Below are 20472 nucleotides of genomic sequence, written 5' to 3' on the forward strand. Positions count from 1 at the left end.
CTCTGCATTATTTAACAAAATGTAACAAAATAGTGTAACAAAAATGTAACAAAAATGTACACCTACAAAAGAATGTAACAAAAGATATAACAAGAGAATATAACTAAAATGTACAACTACACCCCTAAGAAAAAAGAAAAGAAAAAACAAACTGGGACGCCCCCCAGCTATGAGGCTTCTGGGATCCTTTCTCCAGACAGGAGGAGGGCTGCTGGTGGTGGGCAACGGGCAGGAGAGCGCTCGCCCGCCTGTGCAGCTCACAGCTTCTATTTAATAAACATGTCAAGCAGACAGAGCGACAGGAGGGCAAAGGGGAGAGGCGAAGCCCAAGAACACGCTCGCAGCCCACTCTGGAATGAAGCGCCAGGGCTGCGTTTTAAACTCATCTCCTGATGGGACGTCTTGGCGGGTCTGAACCAGGTCAGGTCTGCGGCAGTTTGCGGACTGAAATGCATTTTCTTTCCTAATGGTGGGGGAAGCCCAGTTCTTTGGGTGACAATGGCCGAACAACATCAGTGTTAGATTGTAAAAAGTGCCTTCCGTCTTGGCTGCAATGGAGACAAAATGTTTTGTATTTTCTTTAGCCCCAAAAAGACTTCCGGTGGTGGCAGGGGACTCTGCTCCTTTAAATCAACTTTAAATCAACTAGTGACACCTTTTCAGCTTGGGGGCCCCTATTTAATTAGTGGCGTCCAGCATGCTGTGACCCAGTGCCCTCTGTTTAACCTTCACTGATAAGAGCAGGTCAAGGGGCATGTAAGTTTGAATATAGAAATTAAACCAATTTTTCAAGGAAACTATATTTCCTTTTTAGCCAGAATTAATTGCCAAGTCAGTACACAGTGATTTGTTTCCTGAGACTCCCCCTTCCATTGTAAAAACTGTCAGAGAGCATGCAATACCCTCTCTCCGGCTCGCAAGGCCATCTGTGCCAATAAGGATTCAGAGGGAAATCGGACCCTCTGCTTGCGGGAGAGAAGCATGTAGCACGGCTTTGCCCGTGCGCAACAAGAGAACTAGTGGAAACTCGTCCTGGGCAGTCTTTTGTTTCTGCTCCAAGACGGGTGCTCACACACAACACCTGGGTTCACGGCTTGGGAGAGGGATGAGGTGAGCTATGGATGCAGCTCCTGTCCTGACTGGGACTCAAGGCCTGCTGAGTATCTGGGGGAGGTTCTACACCTGCAGATGTGCAGGAAACCCGCCTTCCTGCCAATCTGCTCTGTGCTACTGAGCACAACACTTTTCTGGGATTTTGTTTAGTCCTCAGATTTCTGGGGTTGGTACTTTTAGGCTCTGTTATATGGATGAGAAATCGAGTCTTAAGCGTTTGAATGACTTGCCAAAGATCTTATAGCTTGATCATCTTGTCTAACTCTTCGGCGGGTCATACCATTTATCTCAATACCATGTTCTTCTCCAGTTCCTTTGATCCTTCTGGGCAATTCATAAATTTGTCTTCCAGGTTTTTCTGAGGTCAGACCCAATGTTGTACCTAAAATCTTTCTTCCTAGTCTTTATAAACATGGCTCCTGGATTTTTCACTTTTGCAAGTCAGTTGTTTAGATGAACGAGAACATGAATCTCTTTGACCCTAATGACCAAGAAAATAAGACTTTTATCTGATACTCACCTACTAAAACTGGTACTTACTTAATTTACTTGAGTATTATACACCTGATCATCGATGTTTCTAACAATGATGTCTATGAGGACAGATAGTTTCATTTGTGTATGTGGTGGTGAAAATAAATGATTTAAATATGACAGTTCTCATAAAAAGAAGAGTCATAAGTCTTGTCCCCTTGAATCTGGAAGGCTTATGACAAATTTCTGTATAACGTCTGAGACTATGCCCTTAAAAAACATTCAATTATTGTGGGCTTGTGCTGGGGACAGGCTTGAGGTGTGGTGGGACTGGTACTACATGCCTGTAACAAACCATCATGAACAACTTTGTAAACCACGATGTATAAATAAATGTATAAAGTGAGAAACAAATAAAAATTAAAAAAAAATCATGCTGTCTCTGGGGCCAGAGAGACAGCTCAATGTGTGTATGGATGCTTTGTATGCAGGAGGTCCAGGTTCTAGCCCCTGTACATACGGTCCCCCTGAGCAAATCACTAGGAGCAAACCTTGAACACAGAACTCCCTGAGCACTGCCAGGTGTGGCTTCCCCATCTTCCCCACAAACCCTCAAACCTGTAGCTTCTTTCTGGTTCTTCTGTGAGGTGCTCCCACTTAGCATCACGCTGTTTTGAGAAGCCCCCGTCACATACATGTAGAGTACGTGGCCAACAGTCCTCAATGATCCTAGTCTTTTTTTTTTTTTTTTTGCTTTTTTGGGGGCACACCTGGCTTTGCACTCAGGAATTACTCCCTGGCAGTGCTCAGGGGACCATATGGGGTGATGGGAGTCGAACCTGGGTCGACTGGGTGCAAGGCAAATGCCCTACCTGCTGTGCTATAGCTCCAGCCCCCAAACCTAGTCTTTCAGTCATCCAGGCATCAAACACGGGAGTGAGGGAGCCTCTGGATAATGCCAACTTCCAGCTACCTGAGTGCACCTGCCTCTCTTCTCCTCCCCCCACTCAGTCTCCTCTCAGCTGAAGCCCCTCTCCACGGAGCAGGAGTAAGCCAGCCTTATTGTGATGAGCCCCTGGGGGAAAAGGGTTTGTGGAAATAAAGTTTGGGGAGAGAATGAGAAACAGAGATGACAAATGGACTCAAATGAAATAAGATAGGAACTGTAAACAGAAACCCCAAGTTAGGAACGACGGGAAGGGAAGAATTAAGAAGGACATCTGCGGGCTGGGAGAGATTATACAGGGGTGAAGGGGCTTGCCCTGCTTGGTGAAGACCTTGGTCAGTCAGTCCTAAGCACTGCTCAGGGTTGACAGCTAAGCAGAGCCAGGGACAGCCCCAAGGCACTGCTGAGCAGGGCCCAAACACCCATCCCATCCCATCCCACTCCTTCCACTGCCACCTGCCCCCGCCCCACTCCACGGCCCCCGATAAAAACCTGTGGAACTACATGAAGGACAGAGAAATCACTTTCACAGAGAACACCATGACTTAGGTGTCCTGGAGATACAGATTCACTGGCATTTTCTAGATCAGAGTCCTAGGTGTGGTTGAAAACTCTCAGAACTCGACATATTGACTACTTACCATCTGAACCTAGTTCAGTTGCCTTTAAAACTGAAAAGCATTTCATGCTCAGGACCTTGTTTCTGTTCTGGCACTGGGAAAATGAACTGCACAGACTTGGAAGGTACTGAATCCAGTGATACAATTTTACTTACTAATTTCCTGCTGCAAACACAGTGACAGGAAGACAAAAACTGCACATCTGCCCCAAGCTACAAACAGAAGCACTTCTCCCATCCTGGATGGTCAAAGACCACCATTTTCATTATTCCTATCTATGGAAACTTCTTCCCTCTGAGCAAAGCAATTCATCTAAATTATGGGCTCATCATCTGCCAAGTTTTTCTTTTTTTAAATGAAATCACTTGACAGTTAATAAACTGGAAGAGAAAGCCTAGTCCTTGGAGTGTGCTCTGTTCCAAAGGTTCAGTGTTTTTGAAAATTAAATTTCCTGCATTAAAAAAAAAATCTGTTTTTTAAGCCGAAAGTCTGGTGTAATAGCATAAAAGCAATTTTTCTTTCCTTAGCTATAAAAACTTAATTTATAGGCGTTTGTACATTTAACTATACATGCACTTTACGCTGGACACAAATCAGTTAAATCATCTACAGAAAGTCTTATCAATCAAAACAATTTACCTAATTTTTGGTTCTGTTTATACAAGAAACCATTACTTTTCTTAACATTTAAAAGTTGATGGGATGATAATATCTTTACCTAAAGAAATCAAGACAGCAGATTTATAAGAAGCAGAGTGGCACAAGCCCTGAGGTCAAAGAATCATGGTACCAGTTTCAGTTCAGCCATATGCATTCTTGGGTAAATGACAAACCTGCAGCTTTTCTATCTGTAAAATTCTACTTTGCGGGGTTGTTGTGAGGATAAATGAGAAATGTAATTCTCACATGCATAATACAGTTCCAGGAGATAAAAACATAGTGTTTTGGATTTTAATCCCCTTTATTCTTTAAAAAAGAAAAATGGTGGGGGTAGAGGGACAATAGCCGGTGGTGAACAGGGCTCACCCTGACCCCTTTGTTCAGGGGTCACTCCCAGTAGAGCTAGAAGACCCTATGTGGTGCTGGTGTCTAACTGGGGTGGCCCACGTGTAAGGCACCATTGTGGCCCTAACTCCCTTTACTCTTGTAGTTTAATCCTCCCAATCCGTGCACACTCAAACATTCACTCTTGGTTAAGTTCACAACACTGACCAAAACGTGATACCTGAAAGGTGGGCAGGTCAAGGGCCGCGAAGCTGTTGAAGAAACGTAAGCTCTGGATGGCCACCTGGACGGTGTTCTGGGCATAGCTCTCCTTGGGGCTGGCGGCGCCGGGGTCTGCGATGGTGCCGTGGAACAGGACGCAGTAGAGCATGTGTAGGACTCCAGCCAGGTCCGTGGCCTGCAGAGCCGCCGTCAGTCCCGTGGGCTCCTGGCGACTGTTGTCAAATATGCTGCAGGATCTGATAAGAGAGCATCTGACTCTTGAAGAGAAAGCGACTGAATCTGGGGCACACGCAGCGAGACAAGCAAGCCATTGGAGTTGTGTACAAAGGCAAGAAGACGCCTCAAGGAACCTGGGCAGCGCTCCCCATCATGTGGTCTGGGGCTGGTGGCTTGTCCTTGCCTTCCCTGTGCAGATGGGCTCACCCAGTGCTGGGGCCGCCAGCTCCCTCCCTGACCTCTGCTGCCCAGGTATCCCCACCAGGTCTGGGTTCGAAGCCTGGATAGGTGGGACCGAGCACAGGAGAGGGGCAAGGACTTGGAGATCACATGACACCACTGCTTCCTTTCTGATACAAACACACATGCCAGGAGAGGGGACATCTGGTGGCACACAGGTCGGGAGATGCTGCGACTGTTTCTGAGGGCCCCTAGTTCTACCTCCAAGGGGCACTGGCAAAGCAGGTGTGGGGATCAGACTCCCCAGAACAAGAAAGCGCTGGCTTAGTTTGCTGTCCTAGAAAAAGCTGGACAGAACTACTGGATAGAAGAGGGGCTTCACTGGCAAGGCAGGCACTGCAGTTGGCACGGATGGAGAGTACGGGCTTCAAAGAGAGAGAGAGAGAGAAAAAGTGTGTGTGTGTGTGTGTGTGTGTGTGTGTGTGTGTGTGTGTGTGTGTGGTGAGGGGTCTGGTTTGGTGCTCAACAGAGGGAGAGTAGACAAAGATCACATTCCAGGAACTTTTCAGGACACCCATACACATTCATGAGGGAGAACGATCTGCAACTGCGCACAAAGAACATACAGCGCACGGACAGGAATGAAGACAAGTTCTGGGGGCGTGCATGTGGTCTAGGGTAATGAGTAGACCACGGGGACTAGAGGCTGAAGAACTCAGTCTTCTCCAGCTGGTACTGCCCTGACAGGGCCCTGAAAGCCCCTCATTGGTCTGGTCAGAGCCAATAGGACGCAATGGGGCAGCTTCTCCCAGAGAGGGAAGGGAGGGAGAGGGAGGGAGGGAGGGAGGGAGGGAGGAGAGAGAGAGAGAGAGAGAGAGAGAGAGAGAGAGAGAGAGAGAGAGAGAGAGGAGAGAGAGAGAGAGAGATGATCACGGTTTCAAACCAAAGGCTTACGCCTGTTTGTTACAACTTCTCCTACCCAAGAGTTTATTCTAAGTTTTTTTCTTTTGGAGGGGGGAAGAAAAGGGGACAAAATGCAAAAAGCTTTGGCAGTTTTTTTGGGAGGCGTATGGCTGGGCACCCAGTGGTACCGAGGAAGACTTACTACTGGCTCTGCGCTCAGGGATCACTCCTGGCAGGGGTCGGGGGACCATAAGGGGTGTCGGGGATTGAACCCAGGTTGGCCACGTGCAAGGCAAACGCTCTACCCACTGTACCACTGCTACGGCCCAGTTTTGACAAACTTTTTACCATGAAGTCAGTTTAGTACTGTGACAGGCTGGGCTTTGGATGAGTAAGAAGCCAAGGCAGTAGCAAATGAACTCTGAACACCGACAACACCATCTCACAGCTGCATGTGGGTATACTCGAAGCATCTCGTGACCAAGAATCTGTAGTTAACCTGCTCCTTTCCCTGGAAACCGTACCTAGACCTTCTGCCTTTGCTGTAGCCAACGTGCTGCAGATGGGACTGGGGTCACCTCGCAGACACCTCCCTGCCTCCAGCAGACTGTGGCCTCTCATTTTTCTGGCTGTCTCATGCAGTCTTGGGGAGAACACAGGTCTCAGAGATGGTCGGCGCCGAGGGAACCCCCTGGGCTGGAGAGCAGGAAGGGAGCCTGGTGGGCTCTGAGGAAAAGCGAGGCCGTGGGCGGCTCCTGTCCTAACCACTGCGCAGACTCTCGGGACAGGACACTGCTCCAGGGGGGCCAGTCACTGACAAGTGACTTCTTTTAGCCTGGGACAACATGCACATGACGAGCAGAGGCAGCCTTGATGTTCTGCTGAGGGAGGATGCTCGGCCCTTATTTTTGGTACCGGGGGCAAAGCACTTGCTTTGCAAGAGGCTGTAGTGGCCGCAACCCTGGTTCAAACCCCTTGCACTGAATATGGTCCCCTGGTCAGGGCAGGGATCCACTCCTGAGCCACCTCTGGGGTGTGGCCAAAACTCCCAACCCCCAAATGACAATTTTTAAAAAACATTTTCTATTTTTTAAATTTAAAATTTTTTTAAATTGAATCACCGTGAGAAAGTTATAAAGCTTTCATGTTTGAGTTTCAGTCGTACAATGATCGAACACCCTCTGAATCTTCTCCTTGGCCAGAGATAACTCAGTGTGTCTTGTTCTCAAGAAGGCAGCTCTTATGAGATAGTGTCGTCTTACTCTATCATAGGTTCTGCTAAGCACACTTGCATATTTTAACCTCATTTCATTCTTCACTTTTCATAGCTGGCAAGAAGGTATTACTCTTTTTACTGTACTCATGAAGCCCTGGAGACCAGGAGACATTGGGTAATTATGTTTTACCCAAATTTATCAGCAGTAAATCTGTGTAGCGGGCAGTGGTGACACCAAAGGTCTTTTTACTCTCTTAAAATTTATTTTGTTTGTTTTGGGAGTGCTTGGGGGCTGCACCTGGCTCGTGATCAAGGGAACAGGCAGTGCCAGCATCAAACTTGGCATGCAAAGCACGGCTTTAGCCCAATGAGCTTTCTCCCTGCCTCCATTTTTTTTGTTTGTTTTGGGGAGGCCATACTTGGGGTTGCTAAGGGGTTACTTCTGGCTCTGTGATCAGGGATCACTCCAGGTGGTATTCTGGGGACCATATGGGATGCTGGGGATCAAACCTGGGTTGAACATGTGCAAGAAAATGCCCTACCCATTGTACTATCTCTCTAGTCCCATCCGGCTTCACTTTTGATTCTTTAAGGATAGTGTTTTATCTAAGGAACAAAACTATCCAGGTGAGACAGAAGGTGACTCTCTTCCTTCATGCCTTCTCTTAAGTCAAATTCAGAAATTAAATGAACATGGTAAAGCAATGTACAGAGACACTGTAATGTAATCTTGTACCATCACGGTGAGTTCCTCTTTTTCTTAAGGGCCTCAAGAACAGAATAAAAAGAAATGGTGTTTATTTGCGTACAGGCATATCTGAACCTTTCAACGGATTTTCCTAAAGCCAGTTGGCCTTCCTTTCTCCCACCCTTCCTTTCCATGAGAGGCAGGGGTCAAACCCAGCCAGTGACGTGAGTAGAGATTAATGTGTCTGAGTTTATTACATAGGTTCCCAAAAGGGGTCTGTGTTTGTTTAACACCAACTGGCTTTTAGAACCAATGACAAGTCGAAAGGCATTTCTCCCTAGAGCTAATTTCTAATAGGCCTTCAGAGCCTGGGGAGGAGTGACAGGGCTGCTGGTGGCTCTGGTGTCCCTGCTCTGATTCAGAACACTGACCTTTAATTAATGCTTGTGCTGCTTGAGAACCAATGACCAGTAAATCCCAAGGCAAAGACTCAGCAATATAATCATAATACTTATTATTATTATTATATTTTGCTTTGGGTCACACCTGGCGATGCTCAGTGTTTACTCCTGGCTTTGCATTTAGAAATTACTCCTGGCAGTGCTCAGGGGACCATATGAGATGCCGGGGATCGAACCTGTGTCTGCCATGTGCAAGACAAATGCCCTACCTGCTGTACTATCATTCCGGCCCCTAACCATATCATTTAAAATGTGTTCTCACACTTCATCTTTCTAAGCATTTATTAGCTGACATGCATTCCAGCCACAACTTCTTCCAAAGAGGACACAAATGCAAGAACCTAGAGGAAAAACAAGTGAGGCTCATCTGAATAGGACCTCCTCTCTCTTCATCCCACCTGATTATTCAGAAAACTAGTAACCACAGATGACAGAACACAGCCCAAGACCTTTTGCAACATTCTCTTGATTGAAAAAAAAGGCCGATTTAGAAAAATCAATGAAATAAACACTCAAGAAATCAGATGTGGAAATGGTTCAAATTGCATATAATGGTGCTTCATGGGAAAGACCATTTGTTTCAAAGTGAGCCGTAGGATCTAGGGGGCAGGGTGCAGGGGGAGAGCAGCTATACTTGGCTTCCACAGAACTAATGAAGGGACTTTTAGAGAATGTTTACTTTTGATTCAGCCTGAAATACAGATAATTTGTCCATGGACAGGCCCCTGGCTCCTGTTGCTCTTAACTGTCAGTTATAATCACTTTAAGCCTAAATGTTTATAATAAAAAAAGTGAAAGGCCTTATTCATATTGGGTATGGGTTATAAAAGTTTTCCTTAAACACGCAGGTCAAGATAGGGAAAACCAGGTCTGAAATTTCGGATATGATTCTCGCGGGTTTTCTCAATTTTGCCATATTCTTTTGCTTTGGTCTCTCTTAGTGGGACAAAAACTTCTCAAGAAAACTAGAATGTGTTAGGGACAGCAAAAGCAGGATGGAAAAGGCCCTGCAAAGAGCCTGCAAATTCTGCCCTGAAAGACAGCATAGCTGAGGTTTGTGTGGGCACCACGAATCAAGTGCCCCCTTTCCATTTTTTTTTTTTTTTTTTTTTTGCTTTTTGGGTCACACCGGGCGATGCACAGGGGTCACTCCTGGCTCATGCACTCAGGAATCACCCCTGGGTGTGCTCGGGGGACCATATGGGATGCTGGGATTCGAACCCGGGTCGGCCACGTGCAAGGCAAATGCCCTACCCGCTGTGCTATCGCTCCAGCCCCGCCCTTTCCATTTTTTTTAAACCACTTATGTACCAAACCTCAGTTGCCCCCACTGCACCCCCTAGTCACCCACAAAAGCAGCTGAGACTGTGGCAGTAGGGTGGGCTGTCCCCCACAACCCCCTCCATGTTTCCAGACTGCTGGCTCCCACATCCTTAGTGCCCAAATCTTTTATTTTTAAATACATATATGTTGCTTAAGTTTTATTTATTATTTTTTACATTTTTTATTGTCTTATTATTTTAAAAAATATTTGTTTTTTTTTGCTTTTCGGCTCACACCCAGCAATGCACAGGGGTTCTTCCTGGCTCATGCACTCAGGAATTACTCCTGGCGGTGCTCGGGGGACCATATGGGATGCTGGGAATTGAACCTGGGTCAGCCGCGTGCAAGGCAAATGCCCTACCCGCTGTGCTATCGCTCCAGCCCACAGTTTTTATTTTTTAATGAATCACTGTGAGGTACAATACAGACTTACAAGCTTTCATTTCAGTCATACAATGACTTTCTCCCTTCACCTTTCTCTACCACCAATGTTCTTAGTATCCCTCCCACTCCCCCCCACTCCCCCCACCCTCCACCCCTCCACCTCTGTGGCAGGGCATTCCCTTTTACTCTCTCTCTCTCTTTAGGGTGTTGTGGTCTGCAATATAAGTATTGAATGGCCATCATGTTCTGTCTATAGTCTACTTTCGGCACGCATCTCCCATCCTGAGAGGGCCTGCTAAACACCCTTTACTTGGTGTTTCCTTCTCTATCTGAGCTGCCTTTTCCCCACAGCATGTGAGGCCGGCTTCCAAGCCATGGAGCAAACCTCCTGGTACTCATCTCTACTATCCTTGGGTATTAGTCTCCCATTCTGTTATTTTATATTCCATAGATGAGTGCAATCTTTCTATGTCTGTCTCTCTCTTTCTGACTCACTTCACTTAGTATGATACTTTCCATGTTGATCCACTTATATGCAAATTTCATGACTTCATCTTCTCTAACAGCTGCATAGTATTCCATTGTGTAGATGTACCAAAGTTTCTTTAACCAGTCGTCTGTTCTTGAGTGCCCAAATCTTTAGCCTGGTAATGCCCACCATGGGCTTCTCCTGAACTGGGGCCTTATACATGTTTCCCAAGCTCTTTGTTCACTTCTTTACTTCTGGGCCCTCCTGTTTCAGCCCTAAGACCAGACTTCACTCACGGGCGTGCACAGTCAGGAGGAGGTGGGGTCAGTTCACTCTTCCAGTCACCATTCAAGCAGTGATTCTGGCTTTGGGCTCTTACATTCTGGGATGTTCTGGGATGGCTCACCTGCATCTAGTGATGTCATCATTCCACAAGAGCTATGGTGAGCACAGAGGGCATGATGACCTTTCAGATAACCTATTTTAAAAAAACCCTAAGTACTGGGGCCAGAGAGACAATCTAGGAGTTCAGGTGCTTCTCTTGCATGTGGCTGATCCTGGTTCAATCTGGCACCACATATGGTCCCCTGAGCACTGCCAGGAGTAATTCCTGAGCACAGAGTCAGGAGTAAGCCCTGAGCACCTCTGGGTATGGGTGCCCTTACCCCTCCCCCCTTCCAAGACTCCCTAACAAAATGCATATATTTCTCTGTCACCTCAAATTTTTCTGGAATAAGTGGGGGGTGTGTGCAATAAGGAACATACATATGAAACGAAAGCTTGGGCAAAATGCATGGTGACAGCCGTGTTGGCCACCACGGACCCCGTCGCAGCGTCTGAAGGAACAGTGATCCAGATTGCTTTCTCTGCTGTGAGGGACCCGGGTCTCTGGCTCCTGCTACAGAAATGGGAGACCCGGGACAACGCTGACTTTCTGAGGACACCAACTCTGGCTCAACACCACACTATGAATGCGGAGGTTTCTCCCCAGACCCCCCATCCCCCCGCAGGCTGAGAGCCAGCTGGAGTCCAGATGCTAACGTGGCCTGGACTAAAGCACACCCTCCTTTCTCAGACCTCTCCCCTCTGAGGGTCTATGAAGCCCTCCTAGATTGTGCCCTGTGGATTTGGGGCCAGAAAGGCCCCTTTCACAGGCACAAGACCCAGCAGATAGGGAACACAGAATCTCGCCTGAAGGAAAGAAATGCCATCTCTCCCCTTCAGCAGGCCTTTCTTTCTCTTTTCCTTTGTCCTTTTGGGTCACACCTGGAGATGCTCAGGGGTTATTACTGGTTCTGCGCTTAGAAATTACTCCTGGTGGTGCTCAGGGGATCATATGGGATGCTGGGGATCGAACCTAGGTTAGCTGAGTACAAGGCAAACGCCCTACCTGCTGTACTATCGTTATAGCCCCAGCAAACGTTTCTTACCAATGGTGATGGTCTCTTAGGGAATCTCTGCACCAGCACATCTGCCCTGTTGTGAGCACAGAGATTCCTGTGCTCTTGTAGTATTCTCACTTGCCCACTCTGAAAGATGATGCTGACAAGCTCCCCTCGACAGTATGAGCAAGACAGCCTAGCGGTAATCCACCAGGAGCACTGGACCCGGGACATGTAAAAGACACTGCACAAAGGTTACTTTGGTTCTACTCGTTCACTCCTACCTATGATGCTACCTCCATCCCCCACTTTCCAGTGCCCGCAAGTCTTTTGTCCCAGGACAGAGGCCAGTGACGACAAAAGATTTAGGAGTTAGGCAGACACTGAAAATGTATTTCTCTTTAGGGCAGGCCAGACTGTTGTGGGCTTCATTTTTTGAAATAATTTCAGTGATTCTTTGTGGTTGCAATAGACCCTTTTGGAACCCTTACATCGCCTTTACATCCTGCACGAGGAGGCGGTCTTTGTCCTTCTCTTTGAAGTTGGGTGGGAACTTCTGTTGTCACTCCCTAGTCCAACAGAATCTGATGCAAGTGATGTGATGTGACGTCTGAGGCTAGGTCATGAGAGGTAGGCTGGCTGACTGGGTTCTCCCACCTGTTGGGATATTCCTTCCTGGACCCAGGACATGAGAAATCCCACACAGCCCAGGCAGAGAGACTGCACTGGAGTTCCTGGTCCACAGATAAAAATGAACAAGAGTCTGGACAAGCCCAACCTCCAGTCTCCAGTTCTTCCAACGGGTGCCCAGATGCTATGGAGCAAATATACCCTTCTCTCTGACTGCCATGGAATTCCTCCTGTGTAACAGCTTAAAGCATCACTGAATGATGCTTTAAGCTACTAAAATGAAGGGCTACTTACTAGCCATAGTAACAGGAGCAAGAAGAAATCAAAGAAGAGACTGATGACCAGAAGTTCAGGGCAGGGAGTGGGGTCACTGTGCTGCCCAGGATAAAGCAGGACTATTACTACAGCCATATGGAAGTTGTGAGGAGCTGGGTAGGAGGAGATGGGCTTAAGCACTGGAGCTGGTCAATGATCAGAATAGCCTCCCTGCATAAGCAATGAGTTCCTCATCAATGGAGAGACCCAGACATGGACTTGCCTCAAATGTCACTAATGACATCTTTAGTATCCAGTTAAAGGACGATCTCTCTTCATGCTTCATATGAATATAAGGAAGTAGCTAGTAATAAGGAAGTAAGTAGCCTTGATAGTCTTAGGGATTCTGTGATTCTGTCTACTACCCTTTAACCGTTTTTTAACCTCTCAGTGTCCACACAACATTGTAGTTGCTCTAGAAAACAGTTCATTCCTATGAATGAAGGAATGAATGATTGCTCCATCCTCTGATGTGATGTTAGCAGCCAATATTTATTAGGAACTTACTATGTGACAGACAGGGTGCGGAGTGATTTTTTGTGGGTGATCTTCTATCCTCAGCATTGCTCTTGTTTATATGATGGGTATCTGTATATACATCTTCCCTCTACTAGCTTAATGTTCTCAAGGACATGATCGACGTCTGAGTCATTTCTACTTTCTCGCAAGTCTAGCACAGGGCCTGGCACAGCGCAAGGGCTACATAAATATTTGTTTAATGAATAAATGAATAATTCAGGCAGGCAGAGTTAAAGTTTACCTTTGCTTGAACAAATGGTTTTCAAGCACCCTGAAACACTTGAGAAGCACTCATTTATATCCACATAATGAATGGACCAAATTACAAACCATTCTTATCTTCTGATGACACAGGTTCGTGGGGGTTAGAAATCACTTCTTTTTCTATAGCTGATGGAGAGGAAGATGGAAACCACAAATAGATATAACAATGGGCTTCTTTTGTGTGTGTATAAAAACAAAATACTCTAGAATTCAGAAGTGTTTCTCCAATTGGAACAAGTGTGACTTTATAAACTCCTCACTCTCTTGCGGGGCCACAGGTCTGTAAACTGTTTAACTGAGGACCCTCTGCTTCCTGGTGCCCTTGCTTCAGAGTGGAGCAAAGTTAGGGACACAGCAGGTGGATGCCTAAAATTACTCATTCTTGTTTAGCTCTTAGTGGAAGGTGAGAAAACAGCTCACTCAATGAGCACTGATTAGCAAATAAACCAGTTGAGTGGCCACCCTGAGATTTGAAACTTGCCTTTTTCCTTCCTTCCTTCCTTCCTTCCTTCCTTCCTTCCTTCCTTCCTTCCTTCCTTCCTTCCTTCCTTCCTTCCTTCCTTCCTTCCTTCCTTCCTTCCTTCCGTCCTTCCTTCCTTCCTTCCTTCCTTCCTTCCGTCCTTCCTTCCTTCCTTTCATTATTTTGTCGTAGTACCTGGCAATGCTCAGAGGTTACTCCTGGCTCTGCCCTAGGGATTATTTCTGGTGGGCTTGGAGGACTCTACTGGATGCCCAGGATCAAATCCAGGTCAGCTGGATGCAAGGCAAGTACTTTAGCTGCTATACTATTGCTCTGGCTCCTTCTCCTAATTTTTTTTTTCTTTTTCTTTTTGGGTCACACCCGGTGATGCACAGGGGTTACTCCTGGCTCATGCACTCAGGAATCACTCTTAGCAAAAAAAAAATGAAGGGCTACTTACTAGCCATAGTAACAGGAGCAAGAAGAAATCAAAGAAGAGAATGATGACCAGAAGTTCAGGGCAGGGAGTGGGGTCACTGTGCTGGGAGTGGGGACCACATGGGATGCTGGGAATCAAACCCAGGTTGGCCGCGTGCAAGGCAAACTCCCTACCCGCTGTGCTATCACTCCAGCCCCCTCTCCTAATTTCTTGTGGGACCAATGCATCATAGAAAAACTCAAACATCAAAGACCAAAAGACCTAGGTATGTCCAAGGTCCTTGTACATTTTGTTTAAGCGATTACAAATTTTAACTTAAGAAAACAACTCATTAAAATCTTGGGGTGGAGCCTAACATGAAAAAGCAACCCTTTCACTGGAAGATCCTAAGTTATATTTTGACTTAATGAAACTCTTCAAACCCAAGCCTGGTGCAAAAGAAATCATCCCTTGGTGTTCTCCCCCCAATGCCCCTCCAATGAAGCTGAAGATTAACCAAGGCACATTCTGACCCCCAAATGTCTTTCAGAAAGCCCAGGTAGAAATGAGAAGATTAAGGGCACAATGGGAGACCAGAGCAGAGGCTGGGCGGGTGTAATCACTGGCACAAAGGCTGGCCCACCGGGGGGGATTGTAGTGGCCAGTGCAATGTTTACTCAGAGCTTGGGGCCGGCAATTAGTCCACTCAATTATCTCTGGGGTTGCCGGCTCACAAAAGGCTCTTTGGGCTCCCTTTTGTCCTTGATACTCGCTGGTCACAAAAGGGCTTTGAGTGCAAGCTTTCCTGGACTCCCTGGCTCTGGCTGGCTTCTCAAGATCTTATACGAATTACTCCAGTACAGCGGCTGCCGGATCTTTCTCCCGCCAAGTCGTGGCTGTGACCTTGCACCGACACGAGTTAACATGGACGGTGACATGAACCAAGTTAACATGAACCAAGAGCATTCAACAGGTCACCACAGCTGAGAAACAGAATCCCCATGAAAATGAAGAAATAAGGAGGCTGGTGTGAAGTGGTGAGTAAATATCAGCACAAACCAATTTGAGAGACAGAAAAATGTACTGCCCTCTCAACTCTTGTGGTCTGGCAGGGCAGTTAGGGAATGTCACAGACCAAAGCATGATGAGAAGGGGCAGCAAGGAGGGCACATTCTCTTCAGGGTCAGGGAGACTGACTACTCCTTTTTAAAAAAAAAAAATCACTGTATCACTGTCATCCTGTTGCTCATCAATTTGCTCGAGCACCAGTAACATCTCCATTGTGAGACTTGTTGTAAATGTTTTTGGCATACCAAATACCCACGGGTAGCTTGCCAGGCTCTGCCATGTGGGCGGGATAGAGGAATCGAACCCAGGTCAGCTGCTTGCAAGGCAAATGCCCTACCCACTGTGCTATCACTCCAGCCCTTTAAAGAACTATGATTTACAAAGTTATTGACAGTTGAGTTTTAGGCATATAATATTTCAACACCAGTCCCATCACCAATGTCAACTTCCCTCCATCAGTGTTCCCATCTTCCCTCCCTACCCCATGTCCACCCCATCCCCGCCTGTCAACTTGACAGACCCCTTGCAAAATTTCAGTGGTTGCAGCTTAGATCTCATGTTTTCAATGCCATGGAGTCTGTATTTTGGATATACAGCTTTACCCCTCCACATATCACCAGTGTAACTGAAACCCTGAGCTGGTTCACCCATTACTTCCCATTCTCTTCATCCCCCAAGATTTCTTTTCTTCTCTGACTTTCTCCTCTCTAAACATTGGGATCTAGGGTGACCTAGGCATTTCCCCCTGTTGCTACTGTACACTTCCTCATCCAGTAGTCTGAATTCCACAGTTCCATTTCCCTTGGTAAATAAAGCCGTCACCACCTCTATCTTTTTTTCCCCTCCCAAATAACTGGATTTCGTAGTAAGGTCTACTAATAGAAATTAGCTGGGCAATTGAAGCTGGAAGACTTCCTGCTGGGAAAAATGCATTAAGTATTCTTAAAAGCCGGTGGATCTCTTTATAAATCATATTATATTTGTAAAAAAGATATAATCTTGTTATATTTGTAAACAGAAACAGTTACAGTCTTCTTTATATATGCATACACACACACACATACACACACACACACACACACACACAGTCCTTGCGTGAGCCTTAGGCATATCTGGGACAAGCTCCTCTCCCTTCCCCTCCACGGGAAGTGCTCATGCGCCCCAGTTTGGAGATCCCATCTCCACTCAAAACTTCCCAGTCAGAAACCTGGGAGCCACTTACCTTTCAGGCTATCTGGCCCTGTGCCCTCTCCCTTCTATCCTATGTCTTAGTGTCTTTGCTCCTCTCCACTGTTGTTAGCTTCAAGTTTGACATTTCTCGCCCGGCTCATACAAGAGGCTCTGTACTATTTTTTTCCCTCAGCCTCTAGGCTCTTGCCATTTCCACGTGACTTGGGAGTGACTGTTCTGTAACAGGAATTTGGTCTTATTACTCTGTTTTCAATAACACCAGGGGCCCTTCACAGTCTAAACCTTTCTCTCTCTGTCTCTGTCTCTGTCTCTGTCTCTGTCTCTCTCTCTCTCTCTCTCTCTCTCTCTCGTGTTTGGGCCATATCTGGCAGTGCTGGGGAGTTGGGAAGAAAACAAGGGTCATTCCTGTCAGCAATCAGGGAGCTAAGTCATGTTGGGCACTGAGTTTAGGCCTCTGACATGCAGACCATGTGCTCAGCCAGCTGATAATTATGGAGTTTGCATAACTCTTCACAGTCACCCACATCTGACTGGCATGACTCAATGCCATATCTGTATCTGTATATGTATATGTATATGTATATCTGTAACTTTTGGTTTGGGCTGCCCCCAGAGCAAACCCAGAAACAGAGAGATGGGCTCAAGAAGTTTATGCATGAGGAAGTAAAAAAGGAAGAATGGGAAATAAAAAATAAAGGCTAAGTAAGTTTTGTGAATGGAGTTTTGCTAATGAAACTCTAATGTTATCACTTGGACCCCTGAGAGAGACAGAACACACCAGATCATCCCGCTCATGGTCAGAGGTGCTGGTTGTTTATCCCCCAATTTATTGCTTGGAGTGTTGTTCCTGTGTGAGTTGACTATTCTGCATTTCTAACACGTAGCTATGTTTCTGGAAATAGCTTCAGGCTGAAAAACACTAGAAGCCATTGGCAAGTAACCTTCCCATGGCTCCAAATCACCACCGGCCTGTCTAAGGTAGTGAGCCCACACTCAGCTCCCCTCTACCGAACCCTTCCCTTCCTCGACTTGGCTGTTCTGGATCCTTTAAGATGCAATTCACTGAGGCTTTTCTTGGGGGACTTTTACTTCTGTTTCTATGTGTATTCTCTTCTGCCATAACTACTTGATTGCAGTTATTAGTTTATGTCTCACTCCACACCTAGCTCTGGGCTCCCCGAGGGCAGGCTTTTTTGTATTTAGGCATCTGGTGCAAGACAGGTAATTCGGGGGTCCATTGGACAAGGGGATCCTGCTTTCCGTGTAAGTAACTAAGAACATCTCCAAAGAGATACAAGAAATGATCCCACATTTGGAATAGTATAAAACCTATGTAGGATATAGGAGAAGCAATGAGGCTTGGTATCCTAATCCGAGCTGGCTGGTCTAGCTGCTGTCCCTATCACAGCTGAATGGCTGTGAAGGACCTTTAAGCTTCTTTGGAGAGCACGTGTAACCCAATCTGTGCGTGAGTGACAGCTCTAGCTGTGCGACAACCACCCAGGAAAATACTTAAAGTAGAGGTTGCTTGTTGGGATTCCAGGAGGGAGTGTGGGTGACCAAGGCCTGAGATACTGGTTTACAATGCTGTGTACACAAGAGAGCTAGGGTCGGGAGGCATGTCCTGGATGCGTGGATGCTTGCAGGGATGTGACTTGGGCACTGCATACAAGTGAGTTGAGCAGCATGGCAGCTCCAAATTGGAGGTGGCAAAGGCTTGTCTGCATCCTGATCTTATGCTGGGCACAGGTTTCACAGACACCTTCTCCTACACTTTCCTCTCTGGGAGGTAGGAGCTGTCCTGACTCTAGGAGGGAACACAGGTTGGAGTCTATTCTTGACTACAGGCCATCCGCCATCCGCAATTTCCTTGATACCCAAAACCCTCTTTAGTCATCCAAGAAATATAACTGGGGTGGGGGTGGGGGTGGGGAAAGGACTGGGCGAGAGAAAAGAAAATATGTGGGTTTAGGGATCCTATGACTAATGGATTAAAAAAAAATCTAAAATGGGGATGTTCAGAAAACAGACCCTCAAAATTCATTTTATAACTCCTAATATGGACACTGGTATCTGGGCACACTGAAATGAACAAATAATATTTCTCTATTTGGACATTTCAAATAATTAGCACTGTAGCACTGTCGTCCTGTTGTTCATTGATTTGTCTGAGCGGACGCCAGTAACATCTCCATTGTGAGACTTGTTACTGTTTTTGGCATATCGAATATGCCACGGGGAGCTTGTCAGGCTCTTCCGTGCAGGCGGGATACTCTGGGTAGCTTGCTGGGCTCTCCGAGAGGGGTGGAGGAATCGAATCCGGGTCAGCCGAGTGCAACGCAAACGCCTTACCTGTTGTGCTATCGCTCCAAGACAAATCCCTAAAAAATACACAACCTGTACCCAGAGCTATTTAAAACAGCTAAAAAATTATTTCACTGGGCTGAGGCAGCAGCTCAAAGGGTTGGGGTGCTTGCCTGGCGTCACTGGGTCTGATAACAGAACCACCTAGCCTGACTCAGGTCTAGCTGGGGGTGGCGCCAGGCCCCTGAAGCACTGCTTGGGAGGCAGTCCCCAACCTCCAGCAAAACCCAAAATAATCTTATGGAATATCCTCAACAAGCCCAAGGGAGATTCCATATCCCCATCATAAGTACCGAGGCACTATTGGGCAAGATTCTTACTAGGAGAAGAGAGTAATTCTCCTCTTTGAAGATGCACATTTATGAAGGTAGTCTATGGGGTGTGGGGGGTGGTTTAGACAGTCCCGCTGGCCACTAGTCACACCCTCGGGTTATGTGTGACCTCGGAGAGACGCTGTTTGTAGACAACTCCAGTTCCTGATGTAGGGGGGGATAGTTGGAGGAAGGAGCTGGGGGAAATACGTTTGGAAAGCTGAACACGGAAGCACCTGGGCCTGGCGCCATGAGGCGGTGCCTGGCAGTACTTGGGCCTAGCCTGATCTGGCTGAACTTTGCCATGGACTAGCTGCCTGAAGGGGGAAAATAACCAATCACTAGATCCCTCTGGATTTTAGGAGAAGGACCGGAAAACAAGATGATCGCTGCCAGCCTGATAGTTGAAGTTTATGACATCTTTCAGAAAAATAGGCTCTGGCAGGAACAAGGAGCCCTACAGGGCAAGTCTCCCTGTGGAAGCTGACAAGGACAGCGCAAGGGCGAAAGACTCCTGTATCTTCCCGAGGTGATGCCAAACGAGCAAAAGGCAGGAGGCGCTGGAGAGCTGGGGCCAGCCGGGCAAGCAGTCCGGGCCTTACCTTCCGGTCACCGCGAAGCACAGCGCGCACATGCCGCGCAGGAGGCCCGCGGCGTGCTGCAGGAACGAGGCCATCTTGGGGTTCTCATCCACTGGGCCCTGCACCGACAGGAAGCAGCCACACAGCTTCTCCACGAGCCCAATGTTCACCATGTAGCTAGAAACAGGGAGAAACGGAGTCAGCGGCCTGCACCGGCTTCGGCATCTCCACCCTCCAAGGACCACCTTACCCAGTCGACGCTGGGCCCTTTTCATTTTCTTTTCTTTCTTTCTTTTTTTTTTTTCCTTTCTGGGTCACATCCGGCGATGCACAGGGGTTACTCCTGGCTCTGCACTCAGGGATTACTCCTGGTGGTGCACGGGGGACCATATGGGATGCTGGGAATTGAACCCAGGTCAGCCAAGTACAAGGCAAACGCCTTACCCGCTGTGCTATCACTCCAGCCCCCCCCCCCCCCCCAATTTGTTCTTTCTTTAACAGATATTTTTCCCCTCACCACATGCTTCTCCAGGGTTTCCACTTTCCGATCCCAGTGTCCCCTCCACCTTTACCTCCCCTTTCCACCTTGTGTTAACTTCCCATCAGAGTCTAGTTCTCAGTTTCTGTTGTCTTTGGGTATTTGTTATTCCCCCTACTGTGTTTCTTTTCTTTTTTTAATTTTTTTTTTATTCCCACATATGAGAGAAATCATTCTGTGTCCATCTCTCTCCATCCTCTCCTGACCCATT

At 47.0% G+C, this 20472-nt stretch overlaps 1 protein-coding gene across 1 annotated transcript in view; it reads right to left on the minus strand.

Annotated features, from left to right (window-relative positions):
• Positions 1 to 20472, minus strand: part of SCAPER (S-phase cyclin A associated protein in the ER) — a 363121-nt gene that overhangs the window by 36247 nt on the left and 306402 nt on the right. Inside the window, exons 27-28 of the mRNA XM_055130600.1 lie at positions 19745 to 19900; positions 4379 to 4616 (exon numbers count right to left, since the gene is read on the minus strand). Of these exons, the coding sequence (XP_054986575.1) occupies positions 4379 to 4616; positions 19745 to 19900 (394 nt within the window). The remainder of the gene's footprint in view (positions 1 to 4378; positions 4617 to 19744; positions 19901 to 20472) is intronic.

The sequence above is a fragment of the Sorex araneus genome, chromosome 3, assembly GCF_027595985.1.
Source record: "Sorex araneus isolate mSorAra2 chromosome 3, mSorAra2.pri, whole genome shotgun sequence".
Classification (NCBI taxonomy): Eukaryota; Metazoa; Chordata; class Mammalia; order Eulipotyphla; family Soricidae; genus Sorex; species Sorex araneus.